The sequence below is a fragment of the Dunckerocampus dactyliophorus genome, chromosome 3, assembly GCF_027744805.1.
Source record: "Dunckerocampus dactyliophorus isolate RoL2022-P2 chromosome 3, RoL_Ddac_1.1, whole genome shotgun sequence".
NCBI lineage: Eukaryota > Metazoa > Chordata > Actinopteri > Syngnathiformes > Syngnathidae > Dunckerocampus > Dunckerocampus dactyliophorus.
In genome coordinates, this window is record NC_072821.1 from 2,042,515 (window position 1) to 2,065,201 (window position 22,687).

The following is a 22,687-nucleotide window of genomic DNA, read 5'->3' on the forward strand; positions in this document are numbered from 1 at the left end:
TATGACACTGCCTTCTAGCGTTTGTACTGCAGTACTGCATTACACCTGTCATGTGCTGTATACTGTAAATACTGTAGAATTAAGTGTTCATGTTAAATAATAATAATATACTGACTGTTTTTGAAGCAAATTGATGCTTCGCCATAGTAGTGGTCTGAATATTAAAAAGGTGAATTAAAAAGTAAAAAAGGGCGTGAGTAGATGGTGAGCATTAAATGTAAAAATTGTAGATGACGATAAACTATTGTGTAATATGGTCTGACATTTTGGCGAGCTGCATGGCACTCTAATACTACGACATCTATCGTGTGCGTAAAGTGAAAAGGGGGGGCTTTATTTTCGTCCAAATCGTCACCGGAAGTCCGCCTTCTTCGTGGCGAGCCAACACAGTGGTCATTTAAAGATGGCCGACTGCTTGGCAGCACGCTTGGCAGCTCAGGAGGAGCAAATTTGTCTCCTCGCCGGGGAAATCTCCTCTCTCCGGGACGGACTCAGCCAGAATTTGGGCCCCGCGGTCGACGCGGATGTCTCCCCACAGCTGGAGAGCCTGAGGTCGGAAAATGAGAAGCTCAAGTACCGGTTACTGCACCTCCGCCGCGGTCTGCAGGCGGAACTGGAGATGGAGCTGGAGAAAGGTGGCAGAGCCGCGGGGGGGAATGGCAACAAAGGAGGGCAGACGAACAACAAAGCTGCTAAAAAGGTGCTGGATAATGCTCAGCTGAGTGTTGTTGTATTTGTGATGAACATGGGTCAAAGTAGCGGGACTCAGGAGTCCGCAATGGGACATTATTTACGTTCACACAATATTTGATAAATGCAGGTGAGCAGCCCGGATGCTAAAGCAGGTGACGAGAGCAAGGAGAAGAAGCAGAATAAAGAACAATCAAATGGATCGGCTGTACAAGAGGTGACTATCCCACCTATTCATCCGTTTTCTATATTGCGTGACCTTTTTCGGGTCACGGGTGAGCTGGAGCCTATCCCAGCTGACTTTGAGTGTGAGATGCAGAGTACACAGTCATTCACACTCACACCTATGGACAATTTCACCACCAGGCCACTATGCAGCCCTCTACCTATTATGCTATCTCCAGTTTCAACTTTTCAACAACTAACCCCATTGCCGACGTTGTTTCATTGTGCAGTTAAAAGCCTGGCCCGCTTATGTTACCGAGCGCCTCAGCCTCTACGAGGAACTCAAGAAGGAGAGTGACGCTCTCCTGGCCAAAAGAGCTACAGATGGTAAGGCGATCATTGTGGAGCTGCCTGATGGACGCAAGATGACAGGCACATCATGGGTCACCACTCCGTACCAGCTTGCTAGTGACGTCAGGTGACTAGAACTCCATTGAAGGTTGTAATTAACACTGCTCAGCTTTGATTTATGGCTTTTGGCCCCCCCCCCCCCCCCCCCCCCCCCCCCCCAGTCAGGGCCTGGCTGACAACGCTGTTATATCTCGTGTGAACGGGGAGCTGTGGGACTTGGACAGACCTCTGGAGTGCGACTGCTCTTTGGAGATCTTACGCTTTGACAATGAAGATGCTCAGACAGTAAGTAAACTTTACCCAGTGTTCTATTCTTACAGGAATTAGTACTCTGTTATCCTTGCTTGTTCCAGGTGTACTGGCACTCCAGTGCTCACATCCTGGGGGAGGCCATGGAGCGCTTCTATGGAGGTTGTTTATGTTACGGGCCCCCCATAGAGAACGGCTTCTACTACGACATGTTCCTGGATGGACAAAAGTAAGCGTGATCTTCTTATACATTATCTCACAATAATCAGTATACCCCCTCACATTCCCACAAGCATTTTTATTGTCAACGGACTATAAAGTAAACTTGGATATACAACCCCTGGCAAAAATAATGGAATCAGCCGTCTCGGAGGATGTTCACTCAGTTGTTTAATTCTGTAGGAAAAAAAAGAAGATCACAGACATGACGCAAAACCAAAGTCATTGCAAATGGCAACTTTCTGGCTTTAAGAAACATTGAAAGAAATTAAGAAAAAAATATTGTGGTACTCAGTAATGCTTTTTTTTAGACCAAGCAGAGGGGAAAAAATATGTAATCACCCTTTGCATTTTCATTCCGAAAGCTAACACCTGCATCAGATAAGATCTGCTCGTTAGTCTGCAGTTAAAAAGGAGTGATCACACCTTGGAGAGCTGCTGCACAAAGTGGACAGACATGAATCACAGCTCAAACACGAGAGATGTCACTTGAAAGCAAGCAGAGGACTATCAAACTTCTTAAAGTTAGTTGCTTGGTCTTTTGAAGTAAAGAGTTTGGCTTCTCAAGACAGATACTCTTGAAGATACTCTTCCCCTGTATATAGATTTTTATTTGACTTTATGTGATGTTTTGTTGTTATGCAAATTTGGAGCAGCCGGCCTGGAGCAGGAGGGGATAGAAAAGAAAACCGGTGTGTGTGTGGGGGGAGTTGCGGGGACAAGAGGGGGACTGTACAGAGAAGGATAATCACAACACCACCACCAACAATTGCAACGACAAATGTATTACTCTTTTGAACGCATATTGTTTTGAGAAGCCAAAATCTTTTCTTAAATGACTCAGCAACTAAGCGGAACTACTAACTAGAACTGGACTCGCTGGACCAAATGGGGGGGGGAGTCACTCTTGATGTCGTCCACTGCTGATGGGGAAGTCATACATCTTCATGTAAAAAAAATCCCAACTATCCCTTTAAAGCAATATTTCTTGAAAATAGAAAATGCACTGCAAAACAAATGGGAGGGAATGGGAGTCATCGTCTGTGACCGAAAGCGACTAAAGGAAATTAGATTTGCATACAGAAAAGATCAACAAAGCCATCATTAACGCCTAAACAGAAAAAAACCAAGGATACAACGGGCTAAGCAAAAGCAATGGTGGACTGAGGATGACTGAATGAAAGTGCATGAAGGAGGAGCATGAATTCCAACATGTACTTTGACACTGTGAAGCAGGGAAACTGGGTTGTATGCAGTTAGTCCCAACATACTGCCAAGATGATCAAGTGCCTTGCTGCCAAGGATGAAGGTGATTGAGTGGCCAAGTATGTCTCCTCCAGACCAGTTGAGCACCTGTGGGACATCCTCTGGCAGAAGGAAGGAAGGTGTGGAACATCTGTGGAGGAGAGGAAGAGGATTCCATTTACAACCTGGGTAGTTCTGTTGAATTCCATGGCCAAGAGGATTAAGGCAGTGCTCCAATAACAACGGGTCACTTTGGGTTACTCACTCATGTTGCCGTTTATTTAGACAATAATGGCCGTGTGTTGACTCATTAAGTGGGTAGTACATCAACACTGCTATACAAGCTGTACACGGACTACTCGAAAGTAGATCCAAGTTAACTTTCTGTCAATTGTCTTGTCCCGTGAGAAGATGCTTGCTGAAATAATGAGGGCTGAAAAGGCCCCAAAAAATTTATTGAATTTATTTATTGTCTCTAGAAGTGTGTCCAGCATGGAGTTTGGTGACCTGGAGACTTTATGCAAGAGTGTGGTGAAGGAGAAACAGCCCTTTGAGAGGCTGGAGGTTACCAAGGAGACGCTGCTGAAGATGTTCAAGGTGAGGGAGAGGGAGTTGTACGTTTAGAAATGAGGAAAAACAAGAGCAAGGGGGGAGACCATGTGCAAGTTTAAGCCAGGGGTCATCCAGAACGTTCTGCATCCAGGGGAAATTGAATAAGATCCCACCAATGATTGGATTCTCATTCACATTTAACGGGAATTTTCTTGGAAGAATTCCAACCATATTTGCTCAAGTCTTATCTGCCGTTCTGCTATACACCGTGCCTCAAATAATTGCTGTGTGTTTAAAAAAATATAAATGCCTTGCCTCAAATAAAAGCCTAACAGGTGTGTCCTGGTAGACGTCGTTATCAAATGAACTCGGTCTCACCCATTTGTACAGACACAATTTACTGTGTTTTATTATATTGGGGAGAAAAAAAATCACAGTATATCAATATTACAATATAATTAATAAAATATACAATAATATGTAATAAATACATAAAATAATGTGAAAATCCAGAAAACAATTAATTACATATTCTAAAAATGCATTTCAATACAATTACCATCTTAACATATGTGAGGTCACATAAGGTCTCTTCTGTTATCGTGCCTGACACTCTCTTCTGTTGAGCAGATGATAGACTAGGTTAAAATGAAATACAACTTTATTGTCATTGTTGCAGAAACAATACAAAGCATTTTAGTGGACAAAAGTTATCATTTTAAAAAAGCAGACATCGCTGGCCATCATATGAGGCAATTGGTGGAGGTAATTTGTTTTAGTGTTGTCATTCGTGAGCTTTTTGTGTCTTCCAGTACAACAAATTCAAGTGCCGCATCTTGAATGAAAAGGTCACCACCCCAACAACTACAGTCTACAGGTGAGCATGTTCAATGGATGTGATATTATTATGCTGAATTACGACAAAAAAGAAAGAAATGTTGTCTTTTTGGGGGGGCTTGTTGTCAATGATGAATGTTGGGTAGGTGCGGACCCCTGATTGACCTCTGCAGAGGTCCCCATGTGAGGCATACCGGCAAGATCAAGGCCATGAAGATTTATAAGGTGAACTATATAGCATGGTGTTTAAAATGGCTGGAATTGTAAGCAGTGTCCTGTATTCTTCTACAATCAGAACTCTGCCACCTACTGGGAGGGTCGCTCAGACATGGAGACGCTGCAGAGGATCTACGGGATCTCCTTCCCCGACTCCAAAATGCTCAAAGAGTGGGAACGTTTCCAAGAGGAGGCCAAGAATAGAGACCATCGCAAGATTGGCAAAGTGAGTTGGCCTGTGTCCACCATCAGCTACACCAGCAGGGGTCGCCGTGTTTCTGCATTTTTGTCTCATTTTGAACTGCTGTGATTCATCTGAGAGCCGGTTGGTTCCCAGCAAGGGAGGTACAGCAGGCGGCCCCCCACCCCTAGTCGCCACTAATGACCACATGCTTCCATATTAATAGCGACTGTTGCGTGTTTTGTCCCATGCAGTATCATGCTGAGCAGGCCTTTAGTCAGCATCCTGAAAATAAAGGCCTCCTTGAGTTTAATGTATTAATCAAATATACTTTATTATTATTATTATCATTATTATTATTATTATTATTAGAAGAGTTGTATTGAGTATTTGGATCCTCTGTGCTTCACAGGACCAGGAGCTGTTCTTCTTCCATGATCTCAGCCCTGGGAGTTGCTTCTTCATGCCACGTGGAGCCTACATCTACAACACGCTCACAGAGTTCATCAGGGTGAGAACCTGTTATAAAATACCCTACAGTATACTTTGTGTGCACGGATAGCCTTTTTAAAATATGTATAATAAATATCAATTAGTTATTATAATAATTAGTGAATAATTATAGAATATATAAATAACTGGGTGGGACACCCTTAACGGTAACAACTGCAATCAAGCGTTCGCGATAACTTGCAATGAGTCTCTTGCAGGAATTTTTGCCCACTCATCTTTGCAGAATTGTCTTGGGGATCATCAAGATGTTTTCTGGCAAAATTGAGACGAAAATTGTTGTTTTTGTTCAGCAGTGGTTTTGGTCTTAGAACTCGTTTTTGCCCGGTGTCTTTATTATGGTGGAGTCATGAACACTGACCTTAACTGAGGCAAGTGAGGCCTGCAGTTCTTTGGATGTTGTTGTGGGGTCTTTTGTGACCTCTCAGATGAGTCGTCGCTGTGCTCTTGGGGTCATTTTGGTTGGCCGGCCACTTCTGGGAAGGTTCACCACTGATCCATGCTTTCGCCATTTGTGGATAATGGCTCTCTCTGTGGTTGTCTGGAGTCCCAAAGCTTCAGAAATGGCTTTATGAACCAACAGTTCCATTAATTATGCATGTTATATTTACGTTCTGCATTATACGGATTCATTACACATTTTACACAGTTACACCAAAAAATTGAAATTTTTTCCACTTGGATTGTAACTACCGTACCTGGACTCCAAAGGGTTAAAGACAAGCTGCAGCCTAAATAGTTGAGCATGTGCAGATAGGATCACAGTATGCATGGGTGTATAGTGTAACTTGTCCCTGTGACATATTTTCTGGCTAACAACATGGAGGACTTTGACAGCAGATGAGGCCAAAACGGTTTGATGTTGCACAGGCAGCAGCACCAGATCATTAGCGCATGGCTTCAGTCTGTCGCAGTGTTAGGGAGTGCGTCACTTTCACCAGTCCCCCTCACTGACACGTGTGGCCTCGCTCTCATGGATGTACAGTAAGCATGCTGGGCTTTGATGGTCGTCTTCAGCAAAGTATCTACACACGAGAAAACACTCCTACATTACATTATGAACACAAGCAAAAGCCTTCAAGGGTCAAAAAGCATGATATTGCTGCAGCACTGGTACTGGTAGCACAGCATGATGTCTTTGCTTCTAGGAGGAGTACTGGAGAAGAGGCTTCCAGGAAGTGGCCTCCCCCAACATCTACAACAGCAAGCTGTGGGAGACATCAGGCCACTGGCAGCACTACAGTGAAAAAATGTTCTCCTTCCCTGTGGAGGAGGACACCTTCGCACTCAAACCCATGAACTGTCCTGGCCACTGGTGAGTCTGACAGATGGAACCCCCCCCCCTCCTTTTTTTGTCTTTGTTTACACCACTAAGTAATTTTTTGGATTTAATTTCTTGTCGCAGTCTGATGTTCGGCCACAGGCCTCGCTCGTGGAGAGAGCTCCCCCTCAGGTTTGCCGATTTCGGGGTCCTCCACCGCAACGAGCTGTCCGGAACTCTCACTGGGCTGACCAGAGTGCGACGTTTCCAGCAGGATGATGCTCACATTTTCTGCACTATGGAACAGGTAAGTAGCGACAATACCTCACCACTTTGAATTTCGCGGCTTAACTGTATCATGTTTTTTTTCAAAAACATATTAATAAATCAGCCTGTACCGCCTATTATTAGTCCAATATATGCATATTTAAGCAAATGTTACATATTTTTTGCTTTAAAGTAATCAATTTCAAGCATAAAAAAGGTTAAAGTAACTCTAGGTGTCAGTAATGTTACTGTATTGTTCAGTGAGACACACAAGCACTACACTTGATTGCTGGAACAACAGGCTTTTATTGCAGGTTTGAATTATCTCACAACAGGCACAATAATCCCTAATAAAAACATGGGCTCCTGTTGTGGCAGTAACCCACGCCAAGCTGGAAGTCAACTCTGAATGTCTTACGTCACTTCCTGACAGCCCTCCACTCAACTCTGCTAACACTGCAACACATTTATAGCAACACACACAAGCACATGTGTTATTTATGTCTTAAATGCCTTATTTATTCTTATTCTGTCTACTATATTGGGTAATATGAGTGTGAAGGTGACTATAGGGGTGTTATTTCATGTCTGGAGTGCTCTAATAAATGTATTTAGAAGGTCGTAAACAGGCTTTTTATACTCTAACTACGAAAAGATCCATCCATCCCTTTTACCGCTTATCTGGCCAGCTCCTTCCCGGCGGATCACGAGGCGTTCCCAGGCCAGTTGGGAGACATAGTTTCTCCAACGTGTCCTGAGTCATGCCTTGAACAGGCGTCCGGGAGGCATCCTGACCAGATGCCCGAGCCACCTCATCTGGCTTCTATCAATGTGGAGGAGCAGCGGTTGTACTCCGAGATTCTCCTGGATGACAGTGCTTCCCACCTTATCTCTAAGGGAGAGCTCAGCCACCCTACGGAGAAAACTCATTTCGGCCGCTTGTACCCACCATCTTGTCCTTTCAGTCACTACCCATATAGTAGGCATCCTACGAAAATATTCTATTTATAAATGGAAATTTACCTATCTGAAATGGGTCTGGTACCAATTAACCATGATAGATGAGGGATTACTGTACTGTAAAACACACAGGTAGGCAGCCATTTTGGTTTGCAGTTGCCATTTTGGGGACTTCAGTTTATTTTCTCTTTAGATGAGCTAAAGTAGGACCATTTTTTTGTTTATTGGTAGTAGGCCTGTCACGACTATAAAATTTACTGCTCGATAAATAAAAACGAACTTGTTAATTTTGCCTGGATCGATATCTTGACGTGTGCATGAGTGTTTGTTTTCCTCCTGTCTCTTTACTAAAGAGGCTGGATGACAAGAGGGTTTACTCTATGCATCTTTCTCAGCAGAGTGAGTGAACCCTCCTGTCAGTCATTCACTATCTTTGTCCCAGTGGGTGGAGGCGGGGCCGCTGGCGAGTCCACACATTGAGTGGTGCAAGTGAGGAGTAAAGCGGCGTCTACACGTGCACTCATTTTGTTTACACTTGCACTCATTTTGCCTCCGCTTTGTCCCACAATTTGCCGTGGCAAACTCTTGTCATTTATGTATTTATAGCACATCTGAAAAGCGAGAAGACTAGTTTTCGCATTGTTTGTATTCTGTTTACGCATAAATTACACACTTTGCATCAAATCATGACCGAAAATGGTGCGCATTAGCACGAACTTACCACACTCCCGCACACAACACAGTGTTTACGTCTAGTGCACGACAGTACGTGCGACGTGCATTGTTCCCACATGGGTATGCATTTTCACCACCACTTTCCGCATCGGTGAAGCAGTCCCGGCATTATTTGGGCCTGCTGCGTCCCGCGTGATGCCACGCAACAGCAGGCATCACCCCTTTTACCTCATTCATTTGCGTTCCTGTTTTGGAAAAATACCCAGTCTTCATTGTTTGAAGTGCAATTTTGTTTACAGAGACTTGATACTATTTATTGGTTTTATTGTTTACAGAGGTCTATTTTTACTTGTTTTTGGTTGTGATTTTTACTTAAGTGCAGTGAGAAGATGGATGGAAAAGAGTCCATTTATTTTCATTGTTTTTTTTGCCCTTTTTTTGTTTAATTTATGATGTTGGATTTCATTTAAAAGCTCTTGACACTCCAATTACAATGTTAAATACTCTTGAGAAATGAAAGTCGGTTGGTTTTGATACTGTGTACTTGCATTATTATGCCATATATTATCATTACATCAATGGAAAAAAATGTTCTCAAAATAATTTTGACAATAATGGACAATTATGGTCCAGCAACATTTGTTATCGTGACAGGCCTAATTGGTAGTGCAGCAGCATATCATGCCCTGCATCGACTAATACGTCATCAACATATATAAATGATGCTAAGTGACATCATCTCATCCATCTCCAGGGGTACGTTTGCTGTCATCTGCAAGAATGCATTTCTCGTTTCCAATGTTCTTCCCTCAGATCGAGTCCGAGATGAAGGGCTGCCTGGACTTCCTGCGCTGCGTCTACAATGTGTTCGGCTTCTCCTTCCAGCTTTATCTGTCCACCCGTCCGGAAAAGTACCTCGGTGACATCGTTGTGTGGAACCAGGCTGAGAAGGTATCCAATAAAGCCAATGCCAAGAATAAAGTTCATTTTCCGTGTGAGATTGTCAGTCTTCTCTATGACTAAGTCTCCATTAAAGTCCTCTAATGATGACTGCTGACTTCACTGACTCATGCTTGTTAGCAACTGGAGAACAGTCTCAATGAGTTTGGGGAGCCTTGGAAGCTCAACCCAGGAGACGGAGCTTTCTATGGGCCCAAGGTCAGTCATTTTCAAAATATTTAACTAATGCAATCTGTCTGGGACGTACGCCAACGCTATATGTGCTGTTATAGATTGACATTAAGATCAAAGATGCCATTGGACGTTACCACCAGTGCGCAACCATTCAACTGGACTTCCAGCTTCCCATCCGCTTCGACCTGACCTTTGTGGGGTGAGATGACACATCGCACAAGCTTTGTTTTAGTCCACTGAGGATGATTCACTGTCGTCATTAAGACTCTTTTAAGCACGGAAAGGCTTCAGGAAGTTCTTCATTGTGACAGAGACTGATTGACTATCAATGAGTGACCAGCTAACTGTCTGTCTCACTGACTGACTCAATACTAACGTCTCGGCCATTGACTCATTGACTTTGTGACAGACTGGGTAACTGACTCGATGTACTGACTGGCAAACTAACAAACTACTTGATGGTCTGACTGACTTAAGAACTGTCTGGCTCAGTGACTCACTCTACATTTAACTGACTCAATGCTTGACTCAAATGATTATTTTACCGGCTCAATAAATGACTTGCTGTCTGACTGACTCAGCTCAGCGACTACGTCAAGGACTGACCGACAAACTTTACATCTCAATAACGGACTCAGTCATTTATTAGCTGACTGACTCCATGACTTTGTGATCGACTCAATAAGTGACTAAGTAATGAATGACTCAGTCACTAACTTGATTAATGAGTCAGTAACTGATTTAGTGACTAAGTGGCTCAGTGATATTGTGACCAACTCAATGAGCGACGTGCTGACTGAACGACTCACTGACAGTAACTAAGTAACCGATTTAATGGCTCAGTGACTGACTCGGTGAAAGGCTCAGTGACTGACTCAATAATGTGATAAGCGATACCCCAGGAGACAAGTAGTTCACAGTCGTACGTGGACTTCTAATATTCCTTTTTGTTGTGATTTGTTACAGGAAGGACGGTGATGACAAATTGCGTCCGGTTATCATCCATCGTGCCATTTTGGGCTCCGTAGAGAGGATGATTGCCATCCTAACTGAGAACTACGCAGGGAAATGGTGAGTTGCCTCTTGGGTAACTGGAAGGAAACTTAGTGGAAAATATGAAATAACGATGTTGTTAAGAGTTCAACTTAAAGGGATACTTTGGATTTTTGACATGAAGTTGTATGACAAACCCATCAGCGGTCCATCAATGGTGACTTACCTCACACTTGGTCCCGTGGGCACAGTTCTGGTTGGATTTCGGTGATGAGAAACGTAGTTCCAGTTAGTTGCTGGGGCCACTTAAGTAAAGAGTTTGGCTTCTCAAAAAACTCTTCTCGGAAGAGTAATACATTTGCATGACAAAAATGTGTCCTGGAAAAAAATCAGATCTCACAAATCGCTCAGCTTTACTTTCTCTGACGTCGTGTTAGTGCGCGCTGTCAGCTGTCCATTGTTTTGTATGTGGTAAAGATGCAGCCGCTGTGAGTGTCGCAGCCATCTTGTTTACGTACATGTTCCACAGCGGATGAAGATGCGAGGGTTGCAGCCGTCTTCATCACATACACACCAATGGACAGCCGATGGCGTGCATTAATACGACGTCAGAAAGTATAGTCAAGCGATTTGTGAGGTCTGATTTTTTTTTTTTTTCCAAGGATGCATTTTTGTCATGCAAATGTATTACTCTGTCGAGCACATATTGTTTTGAGAAGCCAAGCTCTCTGCTTGAGTGACCCCAATAACTAACCGGAACTACGGAACTTCTCATCACCGAAATCCGACCAGGACTGGGCTCACCAGACCAAGTAGAGGGTAAGTCACTGTTGATGGGGGTGTCATACAACTTCATGTCAAAAAACCCCAACTATTCCGTTAACTGTTCCCCTACCAGGCCTCTGTGGCTCTCTCCACGCCAGGTGATGGTTGTGCCCATCAACCTGTCCTGTGAGGACTACGCCAAGAAGGTGAGTCCCCATTGAAGGAACTGTTGTTTTATGATGTAACCAAAAAACTGCGGTTTTCTCATCTCATTAGGTTTGTAAGCAGTTTACAGAAGCAGGCATGATGGCCGATGCTGACCTGGACTCTGGATGCCTTTTAAATAAGAAAATTCGCAACGCTCAGCTGGCCCAATATAACTTCATTCTTGGTAAAGAGATACTTGTATTAGTCTAACAGCGGGGAAAGTACATGTTAAAGTATGAACACAAGAATAAATAAACATGACATAGACACCTCTTATTTTCCATTTAGGAAAACGCTAACAGTTTTTACCACTAAGTGGCCGTAATTACCTTTACTAAGTGGTGGAAGTCTTTACCACACACACCAACTGTATAGCAGACATGGTATCTGTAAAGTTGACATTTAAGAAGGAGTTTAAAAAGTATCATTATTTATTTATGGAATGTTTTTACATTTTGTACTGTACTTTATAGTAGCTGTTATGCTTTTGGTGTGAGCCGTTTGTCTTGTGCTGCCTCGGTAGTGGTTGGCGAGAGGGAGAAGATGACCGGCAGCGTCAACGTACGCACAAGAGACAACAAAGTGCACGGGCAACTGTCGGCGGCCGAGGTTTTGGCTCGCCTCGGCCTCCTCAAGAAGTCTCGCTGTCGAAATGCAGAGGAGGAGTTCTGAATACCAGTCTAAGTGTTGTTGGGTGTCTCACGTAAAGGTGGTACAGGGAAAATACAATATGGATGTGTACAATTTCATAATGAAACACGTTTTGTATGTGGGTCACTGTGATGGAGTAGTTTGGTGTCATTATGAAGACTGAAGACATAATTGGTGTGCCTCCTCTTGGAACAGAAATAAATCACATGCTGAAGTACAATTTGTTTTGTTTTTGTACCATCAATAATACAAGAAAGTTGGCTAAATAAACAAGTACTATGATGGGTTGACTATGGAGCTAGCTAGGATAACCAAAATCGAACTATGATGCAGTGCATTTTGGATCAATAAAATATATATCTATGCAAAACTACTGAAAACTACTATCAGGATGGTAAACATAACTAATAATATAGGCGCAGTATAAATCAAAACCGACCGTTGTAAAGACAGAATCACTTGTATTGGAGCTCATTGTGCCAGTGTAGTTAATGGCCACAGGGGGCGATAATGAGCCTTATTTTACGAGCAAGCGGCAAATGAAACCATAGAAGAAACGCCACAACAAGGAAGGAGGCGACAAATGGCTTGTCAACGGTGGACGCCGGACCGGGGACGATGTCTCAAAACTTACGCTGTCGTTCTCCTTTTGTGTACGGACATTGTATTACAGTGTGTCAACGGTATGTTTGTTTATACTTATTGCGAGTCTTTAAATGTACATACGCTTGGTCTTTTACTATCTATCGTGCTACGTCTGCTTCCACGCACAGTTGCTATTATGCTAACAAACCTCTAGCTAGCTGATGAGGCTAGCAGGCTACATGCTGAAGTGTTGCTATCGCTAGCAGGCTAATGCTCGCTAGTTTAGCAGCGCCAGATGGTCAGTTCGGCACATAGTTCATTCATGTTACTCATTTAACCCTTGGTATATATGTTTATGTTTGTCCGTTAGGATACCTGAGCTCCCCTCACGTTGACCAGGAGCCTCCCTACACCAGAGACGCCCAGCATGGCCCGGTTATCACCAGCCCGGTGGTACCTGCTGCAGCCTCGGGTAAATAAAGGCGCACAATTTTTGCTTACTGTTAACCGCACCGTCACTCACATTGACGTGAATATGTTGGTTTGTCGTTCGTAAAGCCGTTAAATAGTCATCTAAGCCTGTGGCGTTTTAGTTTCGGTCTCAGTTTCGTTTTGTCACAGTCACACTTACGGTCATAAGGCATTGGCGGTTCAATGGTAGAATTTCGCGGGGGAGGCCCGGGTTCAATTCCCGACCAATGCAATACATTTTATTTCTTGTAGATGGTTATCGTCATCTTTCATAACGAGAAACACACACACACACACACACACACAAACAAGCGTAGATGAAACAGAACGATACTTAACTTAATGATATTTACTATTTATTCATAACACAACAATACTCCAACTTTAAATGATTCCTCTGAATTGCATTGATTCATGTGTGTGCAAGATAGAAATGTTCCTCCCTGTTAGTCATTTTTTAGCATGAGTTATTTGAAGGCCTTTGATGGCCAGTAGGTGGCCAATTGTTATCATGGATACAGTCAGTGCAAAACAGCACCCCCTGTAGGCAGCCTACGTAGCCCTTTTATGCGACTGAACATTTAAAATGTTTATTTTGTGTTGTTCCCATTCCCCATACCGGGAATTGTAATATAAATAATAAAAAAAAGATTTCCAGCGTTGTAAAAAAGTACTGTTAGTTCCACACTGAAAATGTAAAAAAAAAAAAATACAACAAGAAAACAAATAATAGAATTAGATATAGTAAGGTTACGCATGCAAAACATGTAATATTGTAATAGTTTAATAATAGTCATAATTAAAAAAACACATTTTTTGAGAATAAAGTTGAAATGTCATGAGGAGAAAAATGACAGTTTTAACAAGAAGGAATATTATGAGGAAGAAAAACCTTAATTGTATGATTGTAAGTTGGAATCGTATGAGAGTGAAGTTGGAATTTTACTGGAAAAAAGTACCGTATAAGAAGATAAAGTTGGATTTTTACCAGAATAAAGCTGAAATATTATTAGATTAAAACTGTATTTTTACGAAGATGAAGTAGTAATATGACCGTAACGGCTGAGGATCATTGAGGATGTTGTCAAGTTACATTACTGTAATATGGTTCAAGAGAATAAAGTTTGATTTTTATTTCTAATGTTGTAATATTACCAGAAAATGGTACTATTTTAATGTAATAAAATACTAATATGACAATGAAAGCTGAGGCCCGTTGAGGATGTCGTCAAGTTCAGGATTTGTGTAAGCAGTGGAGGAGTTCTGACACATCAACGGCATCATCAGAATGAGCACTTTAATGTGATATTACGAGTGCTGAAACAACCCACATAACTGTTTTTGTTTGCTTGTCCTTTCTTATTGCTTTATTTCAGTCTCTCCCACTGATGACGAGAGCTACGCCTCTAAATGTCCCAGCGGGGGCTCGTGCAGCCGCTTGCCAGCTGATTGCATGCATTGCAATTACCAGCACAACTGCACCTACGGGAAACCAGCGTCTTTCACCTGCAAAGCCAAAAACGGGGTTCACTGTGTGGTCAGTGGTACTTTCGTCACGTGCACTTATTCTCAGAGGTCTAATACGGTTGCTTCGCATCAGTAATGTCATGTTGGGGGTTTTTGCAGGGCGAGTCGGGCCAGCAGCAGAACAACTTCTCCTTGTCCATCATCTGTCAGTTCTGCTGGCAGCTGGATCCGTCTCAGTACCGCTGCTCCAACTCCACCACTTGCATGACGGTGGCCTGCCCCCGACAGCGCTACAATGCCACCTGCGACGTCCTGGACCATGTGCACTGTTTAGGTATGCAAAAGGGCGCGGCTGTAAGACCGATGTAGCTGTTTGCCGGAGTCTGGTTGGAGCCTCAGCGTACGTATGAGTCCCGTTCTTCCTACGCTAGAGTTTTAGTGCTGGTTGGAATTTATATTTCAATGAACATATAAAATACAGTAATGTACCAAGATTCAAATACAAGAATGAAATGAAACGGTAATAGGGTTGTCCTGGACACTGGAAAGGAGGGAGAGCAGAATTACTAAGAGGAAGTGTCAATAATGAGGCCGCTATGCAGCTTAGTTATCGCTGTCTATTTCATAGTAGAAGACGCTTTTACATGTTCAAGGATACCATTTTTATTCTTGGTGATGGTCGCGGCCTGGACCAGTCATGCGGCCAGTGTTGATCTGCGTTTCTCCACTTTCTAAAGGATTTTACGATGTCTGCTGTAATTTTACTTCACTTTTCACTTTCACTTTCCGTAACAGGAGGACCACTTGTATAATGAAAGATGACAGTATGTTTTCCTCCTCCTGTTACAAAAATTTATAGAGTCGTCCATCACCACAATGCGCTTCGAATTTTGTGGCTTCAATCTATCACGGTTTTCGGAAATACACTAGGTCCCCAACTTACAAACACAATTGGTTCCAGGCGACCGTTCTTAAGTCAAATTGTTCTTAAGTAGGAGAAAAGGTAATATTACCAATGATATAGGTACTACATGTACGTGTATACATATACAGTATATGCGTATGTATGTAAATATTAGTTTGGATGCAGTAGTAATATTAAACCAGGATAATTAATGAAAAAAACAATAATAAAATTGATATAATAATACGTAATGATAAATGTTATTTACCTTTGAAGAGGAGTGGAGGAGATATTGAAAAAGGACAAATTGGCGTGGTGGTTAGACTCTTCTAAAAGAGGTAGTGTTCTGTGGGTGGTGTAGATATAAGCAGGCCTATTAACTCTTCATAAACTTTAATCACACGCTCTGTCCAGGTTGTATCATACAGCTACAATGTAGCTTTCCATTTAGCTTTCTCTCCCCAACGTCTGTTGGTCCCATTAGCAGTGTCACAGTGCCCTCTACTGGTCAAGCATGTACAGCATCAGTATAAATACTGATGGAGCGACTACAAAGCAAAATAAAATGTAGACCAGTCGGCTTGTGTTCGTATACGCGAATGTTCGCAAGTTGGATGTTCGTAAGTTGGGGACCTAGTGTATATAAATGAATAAATCATGCTGTTTTGAGATTTGATACACCCTATTATTTGTACAAAAAATCGGCCTTTTTAACTAAAATGTTGCATATTTTTTGCCTGAGTTAAGCATTTTCAAGCATGAAAATGGCTGAATTAACTAAAATACAAATATAAGGCATTCAGAAAACAAATTCAAAGACATTGTGATGATATGTAGTATTCTACACTGGTCAGTAGGTGTCAGTAATGATGTTTGGGGAGACACACGCACCGGACTTGATTGCCAGAACAACAGGCTTTTATTGCAGGTTTGAATGATCTCACAACCGGCGCAATGATCCCTAACACGGGCTGCCCTTGTAGCTGTAACCCATGCCAAGCTAAAACTCAACTCTGAGCCCCTGTCGTCACTTCCTGTCCACCCCCTACTCGGCTCCCCTAGCACCGGAGCACATTTACACCAACACACGTGAACACGAGTCTTATTTATGTCTTATGGTCTCTTATGTCTACTATATTGGTTAATACGAGTGTCAAGGTGACTTTAGGGGTGTTATTTGAAATCTAGAGGGTTCTAATCATGTTAAAAAAACGTATTTAGAAGGCTGTAAACAGGTTTTCTTTGCTGTAACTATGAAAATATTTCATTTAGAAATTAAGAGTCATACTTTGCATAAATTCACTTATGTTGGTTGGATCTTGAACCAATTCACTGCAATAAACGAGGGATTACTGTATTTTTGTTTGTTCGTTTGTAGCACACCACCTCGTAATCTAGTTTGATCAACGGCAAATCATCTGTCTTTGTTTCGCTTATATTTGTCAGTATATCGTCTACCCAGAAATTGATCTTGGCGGTGCTTGTGGTGGTGTACTTTTTTAAGAAGGCTTCTAAACATACTGTGTGCGATTGTTAATCACTGCTGCATAAGATTCAAGATTCAACAGTTTTATTGTCATATGCACAGTAAAACAGGTAGTTATACTATGCAATGAAATTCTTGTTCTGTTCATTCTCCCCCCAAAAAAAGAAAGAAAAAAAACACAAGAAAATGAATAAGAACAAAAGAAACTAACTGAACATAACTGAAGTAAAGAAATCAGATTTAAAATGGCAAGTGGGACTAACTTGTAAAACGTGTTTGTACTCTGCGACTGCATGTAACATTTGCTGAGCAACCAATCAGAGTGGGTAAATTGGTTTATTGACTCGTTAGGCCACACCTCCACATATTATTTCTGTTTGTGAACCAATATTCTGCAGCATCTCTGTTAAGTAAATATTAAATAATGACTATTTATATTTTTCCCCCGCTTGCAGGTAAAAGACGTTTTCAGAAGCGGTTATTTTGCAACTGGACTGGAGGGTACAAGTGGTCCACAGCGTTGGCCCTCAGGTAAAAGCAGATCTTTTTTGTAAACCCTCCAAAGGGAAATGATTCAACAGCTTATTGTTGTCGTGGTGCTTAGCCATTGCTGTTCATAAAACCTTGATTAACTGTTACAAGCAATGTTTTATGTTTTTACTGCCATACAAATGTAAATAGAAGTTAACCAAGTTAAAAAAAACAGCTGCACAGAAAATATTGGTCATATTTTTCAACCATAAGGGAATTTGACTGCACATCTTTCGATGTAAACACTTAAAACAGACTGCAGTATATGTAATTATGTGATGGTGAATGCTAGCTGTGGTAAAGCGCTTGACGATGTTGACTTGTGTGTTCATACGTTACACCAGTAGTTGACCAATTTTGACTTCAACATACATGCATAATCATATTATTAAAGGTCCCCATTATGCTTTTTAATGACGTTATATCAGTAATATAACAGTAATATGTGTCCCTAGAGACCGCGTACAACAAAAAATCTATCATCTTCCTTCAGCCTCGTTTACACTTGCCCGCCCTTTGTCCCCGCAGAGGTACTCAATTTTGCGTGCCGATGAGTAAATTGATCATTAACTGGTTTGAAATATGCGTAAACTGTGCAGGGGCACAGGTGAAGGACGCTGGTTTCCCGTAGGTGCAGTTGTGCTGCCTTTTCTTCCACTCCTTATCTGTCAATTGCCAACAGGACAGGTGATTCCGGTGCATGTTTTTCAAAATAAAATGTAGTGAAGTTTTTATATTTGATAGATATTTTGTTTCAAATTAATTGTGCTCAATATGTAAATAATGCTTTTTCAGCCTGTGGGCTACTTTATCCCGAAGCTCTACCTCCTACTCTAAACATAGAGAATATATATATTTATTAATTTTATTTATAAATATGACTATTTATGTACATCTTACATGTACAGTATATACAGGTGTGCACGCAATCAGAATGATCTACCGCTTACTATAAAACATATAGCATATATAAAACCTGACCAGTAAACTTTGCAACTACTATACTAAATACTAATGATTAGTATTTCACATTCACATTAGATGTAGCGGTAACCCTGGTTGGGCCTGTCACGATAACAAATTTTGCTGGTCGATAATGGGGCTACAAATTATCGTCAATATTATCGGCATTTTTTTCTATCATTCAATTTATCGATTATTGTGACAGGCCTATGTAGCGTCTTGGATCTTCCTTGTGATTATGTGTTAATAAGTGAACATAAATGCATAAATCGATGTCTTCAAGTCATCAGTTCCCTCTCCCACACTGTCCGTGTGCCTTTTTTTTCTAGTTTATTGCCTCCTTCCTGCTCGTTGCACATTCTTTACCTGCAGCTACGAGAAAATATAGACTTACCTTTTTTTTATTATACTAACTTCTCTGGCGTTCAACACCTTGTAGGTACCTTGCAAATGGAGGAATTAATTAAGCGAAAGGGGTAATGCCTGCTGTTGCGTGGCGTCACGCTGGACGTAGTGGGACCAAATAATGCCGCGACTGCTTCACTGATTTGGGAAGTGGTGGCGACAATGCACACCCATGAGGGAACAATGCACGTCGCTCGTACTACTGTCGTGCACTAGATGTAAACGGTACTTGACAAGGTCACGAATTGCGTGCCAAGTGCAGAATTTATTCATAAACAGTGCGCAAACTAGTCTTCATGCTTTCCAGGCATGGCATAAATCAATAAATAAATGACAGCTATTGCCACGGCAAATTGTGGGACAATGTGAAGAGGCACTCAAAAACTCTTAAATGAATAAAATGAAATTTTTCAAAAGCAGGCTTCGCTACACATCTTAAAGTAAACTCTTCCCACTATTATGCAGCTACAGATGTGGGAGCTGTAAGTTTGATTGCGTTGCACAAGTGCAAGGTAGCAGTGTAAAAAGTGGATGAGGTACTCAACAACGCTTCTCGGAACACACATTTGGATAAACACAGCTCATTAGCATTAAAGCTACAGACACACAAAATGGTGTGTTCCTAGTAGGGCTTACTGAAAGCACTAAATTCCAGCATCAAGGCTACATTTTGGTCTCACTTCCAATACATTATTGTGGGACATCTTAGACATATTTCAAATTGATAAAAACAAAAAAAGGATAATACGGGACTTTTAAGGTAAGCAAGGCAAGTTAGCCCCCGTATAACATTAGGGCTGCATGTTTTTGTGGCGACCAATCACAGCTAACTTAAAGTCTTGAGTAAAACGGGAGTGCTGCGACAAGCATCAAGCCACTGATATGTTTCATCCTGTCTGCTCTGTGCAGCATCACACTGGGTGGTTTTGGGGCGGACCGCTTTTACCTGGGCCAGTGGCGAGAGGGGCTGGGCAAGCTGTTCAGCTTTGGAGGCCTGGGCATTTGGACGCTAATAGACGTTCTCCTCATCGGCGTCGGTTACGTGGGACCTGCCGACGGCTCTCTCTACATCTAAAAAAAAGATAAAAATAATTTACACTAAAATAACTCTGGGCATGTGGCTCGCACCGTTTGTGCACTCTCCCGCCTTCAAGGACTGACGATCTTCTTCCCAACCTCATGTTCTTCGCGCACCCCAGCGCGCCCATCCCATCTGCTACCAGTCAGGAGGTGTTTTCCTCCTCACCATGCCCACACAAGCGCCGGATCGATCCCAGTCACAGCCGCCGTCTCCTGGTGAGAGTGTGCAGATGGAGCGGCGCGCCGCCGGCGAGAACCTGCAATTACGCCCTGGTGGGATTCACTCCGATAGCGTCGACTAGCGGCAGAGTGCACTTCCACTTCTTTCCTTCGACTTTACGGTAGATAAGTGGGGCTTTGATGGAAACCATGGCTGTAGATGAAGTAGGAGAGTGTTGCATGTTCTGTAATAAAGCAGCTCAGGCCACAACTGTAAGAACATTACACCAAATCTGTGTTAAGATCAACAGATTTGTACACTCGGCACATGTAAATATCATACGTCTGTCATTCAGATTCACCAGAAGTTATCCAGAATGTTGGGTTCAAGCTGGATGGGTAATAGATGTCATCGGCAACGCCATCATCTCTCACTGTGCATGCATATTTTTACACAACACTACTGTCGCACAAGTACCTGCAGGTAAGCGACCGATGCCATCATAGGATTTGACAGGAAGTGACATTCAGAGCACCAACTCGCTCTCACTACATGTTTCTTTCCTGTGTGGCTAGTACAGGTGGAATTAATGGTTGGAACGTGCATTTCATTTTTATTTTTTTGGAAACACTGTAAGTGACGTTGTTTTGAGTTATTTAAATAAAAATGTGGAAAAATATTTCGGGTTAAATGGATGTTTTGAATTTGTATTATCTTCACGAGTTGCAAAATAAGGGGGTCCAAAGTGCAGCACAGCTTGCAGCTTATTTTGACTGACCCTCTGCATATTGTAACAATAAAGTGAATTTATGATTGAGATACATTATTAGACATTACAGTAATTCTCTGTGTCACCTTTTGTAACTTAGCATAATATTGACTTACATTGGTTTGGTTTTAGCATATTTAATTCACAAACTGAATGAAAGTGGGCCCCCCGCACTTTTTAAAATTTTTCTGTATGCGTCCCTTGGTGGAAAACGTTTGGACACCCCAGTTTCATGTAGTCATCCCTCGCCACTTCACGCTTTGACGTTCACGGCGTCACACTATCAAGGTTTTTAAAAATATATTCATTTTAAAAATAATTGTGGTTGACTATAGCCTATTAGTTTAAAAAAATTGCATATTTAGGCAAACTGTATGTATTTTTGGCCTTGTGTTTTCCAGCATAAAAATGGCTAAATGAACTAAAATGAAAATATAAGGTATTCAGAAGACATTCAACAACAAAGGCCTGGGTACGCGTGTCTGTGTAGCATCGTCATTGAAAAAGTTGCAGTATTTTCACAGGTGAGTAGTTGTGTGTAAGAACTGTGCGTGTCATTATAATGTACAAGTAAGCAAGTATTATTATACAAGTGTGTAGTAACTATTGAATAAAACAAACCATCGGCTAAGGTTGTGTGTGCTTTATACTCATATGTAGTATTCCACACTGATCACTAGGTGTCAGTAATGGTACATTGAGATGATAGCCACCACAGGACCTATTCAGTGATTCAATGCTACTCTGACGATGCTAACGTGTGAGTCTACATTATGTCTTATTTCTGTCTTATTTTCTCTCATGTCTGCTATATTGGGTAATATGAGTGGAAAGGTGATTATAGCGGTGTTATTTCATGTCTAGAGAGCTTTAATGTTAAAACATGTATTTAAACATGTTTTCTATGCTCTCACTCTGAAAATGTTCCTTTTATAAGTAAGGAATCCTACTTCACCGAAATTCACTTATCACAGTTGGGTCTGTAACCAAATAGTCATGATAAAGGAGGGGTTAGTGTACATTTGAAAACATTGACACCTGTAAATATGTACAGTATGTGTGATATCATTTGTTTATAGCACCCCTACTGGGAAGCTAACACACAGGTCACCAACTGAGCCTTTATTTTCAGCCAAAAAGAGAAATACATTAAAATAATAATGTGATATTCATTGCGTTGGTGCGGAAATGTTGAGTAGCTTTTGCGTAGAGCAGGCGTCAGCTTTACAGATGCCATGTCGTCACGAGTCTGCGGCCTTGTGATAGGAATTTCAAAGTCTTATTATTAGCTGAGGTCTTCGTCGTTCACCACAGCGAACGACACCTGAAGCACGGCAAGACAACACCGTCTTCCCAAACAAGCGTCCTGTCTTTAGAAGCCTCCGAGCATGACGTTGCATAACTAGCAAGAAGGGGAGGGGGACACACACACATACCAAAAAGCAGTTTCTTCCAATTGGCCGCTTTGCTCAGGCCACAATACTCCACCCTCGTTCTACTTCCTCAAGCTTGACACTGCTGGCTGAAGGCCAAACATAACCACTCCCCCACCTCCGTCTGATGCAATTGTTGGCCCTGACTAAACTGAGGAAACGTTAACCTTCATTTCTTGACTTCTGATGAACCGTGAGCTGTGCATGATAGATAGATGCAGTAGAGCACATGTGTCAAACTGGTG

At 42.0% G+C, this 22,687-nt stretch overlaps 2 protein-coding genes across 6 annotated transcripts; both read left to right on the forward strand.

Annotated features, from left to right (window-relative positions):
* The first annotated feature begins 391 nt into the window (after positions 1 to 391).
* tars3 (threonyl-tRNA synthetase 3) lies at positions 392 to 12,402 on the forward strand. 3 transcript variants are annotated; one of them, XM_054769781.1, is made up of 19 exons: positions 392 to 700; positions 821 to 907; positions 1,146 to 1,333; positions 1,428 to 1,551; positions 1,620 to 1,744; positions 3,459 to 3,576; positions 4,344 to 4,408; positions 4,515 to 4,593; positions 4,664 to 4,810; positions 5,178 to 5,276; positions 6,424 to 6,590; positions 6,681 to 6,843; positions 9,252 to 9,389; positions 9,519 to 9,596; positions 9,671 to 9,771; positions 10,539 to 10,643; positions 11,464 to 11,536; positions 11,607 to 11,721; positions 12,061 to 12,402. In XM_054769781.1, exons 1-19 carry the CDS (start codon positions 404 to 406, stop codon positions 12,207 to 12,209), a joined length of 2,418 nt encoding a protein of 805 aa, XP_054625756.1. In that variant the 5' UTR covers positions 392 to 403; the 3' UTR covers positions 12,210 to 12,402. The 3 variants fall into 3 exon arrangements, with proteins under 3 accessions (XP_054625756.1, XP_054625757.1, XP_054625758.1); XM_054769782.1 differs by having other exon boundaries at positions 3,462 to 3,576; XM_054769783.1 differs by lacking the exons at positions 11,464 to 11,536; positions 11,607 to 11,721; positions 12,061 to 12,402 and adding an exon at positions 10,750 to 11,443.
* A 330-nt stretch (positions 12,403 to 12,732) lies between these two features.
* Positions 12,733 to 22,687, forward strand: tm2d3 (TM2 domain containing 3). 3 transcript variants are annotated; one of them, XM_054769795.1, is made up of 6 exons: positions 12,733 to 12,871; positions 13,144 to 13,245; positions 14,621 to 14,781; positions 14,871 to 15,045; positions 17,557 to 17,632; positions 20,200 to 22,687. In XM_054769795.1, the coding sequence occupies exons 1-6, from the start codon at positions 12,772 to 12,774 to the stop codon at positions 20,423 to 20,425; spliced, it is 840 nt and encodes a 279-aa protein (XP_054625770.1). In that variant the 5' UTR covers positions 12,733 to 12,771; the 3' UTR covers positions 20,426 to 22,687. The 3 variants fall into 3 exon arrangements, with proteins under 3 accessions (XP_054625770.1, XP_054625769.1, XP_054625771.1); XM_054769794.1 differs by having other exon boundaries at positions 20,155 to 22,686; XM_054769796.1 differs by having other exon boundaries at positions 19,910 to 20,306.

Bases quoted from the DNA above. Each gene is read 5' to 3' on its own strand.
- tars3 (XM_054769781.1), top strand. From the start codon at position 404: ATGGCCGACTGCTTGGCAGCACGCTTGGCAGCTCAGGAGGAGCAAATT. The intron at 1,552-1,619 runs GTAAGTAAACTT...TGCTTGTTCCAG, and splicing joins ACAATGAAGATGCTCAGACA to GTGTACTGGCACTCCAGTGC. The intron at 10,644-11,463 runs GTGAGTTGCCTC...TTCCCCTACCAG, and splicing joins GAGAACTACGCAGGGAAATG to GCCTCTGTGGCTCTCTCCAC.
- tm2d3 (XM_054769794.1), top strand. From the start codon at position 12,772: ATGGCTTGTCAACGGTGGACGCCGGACCGGGGACGATGTCTCAAAACT. The intron at 13,246-14,620 runs GTAAATAAAGGC...GCTTTATTTCAG, and splicing joins GGTACCTGCTGCAGCCTCGG to TCTCTCCCACTGATGACGAG. The intron at 17,633-20,154 runs GTAAAAGCAGAT...CCCGCCTTCAAG, and splicing joins TCCACAGCGTTGGCCCTCAG to GACTGACGATCTTCTTCCCA.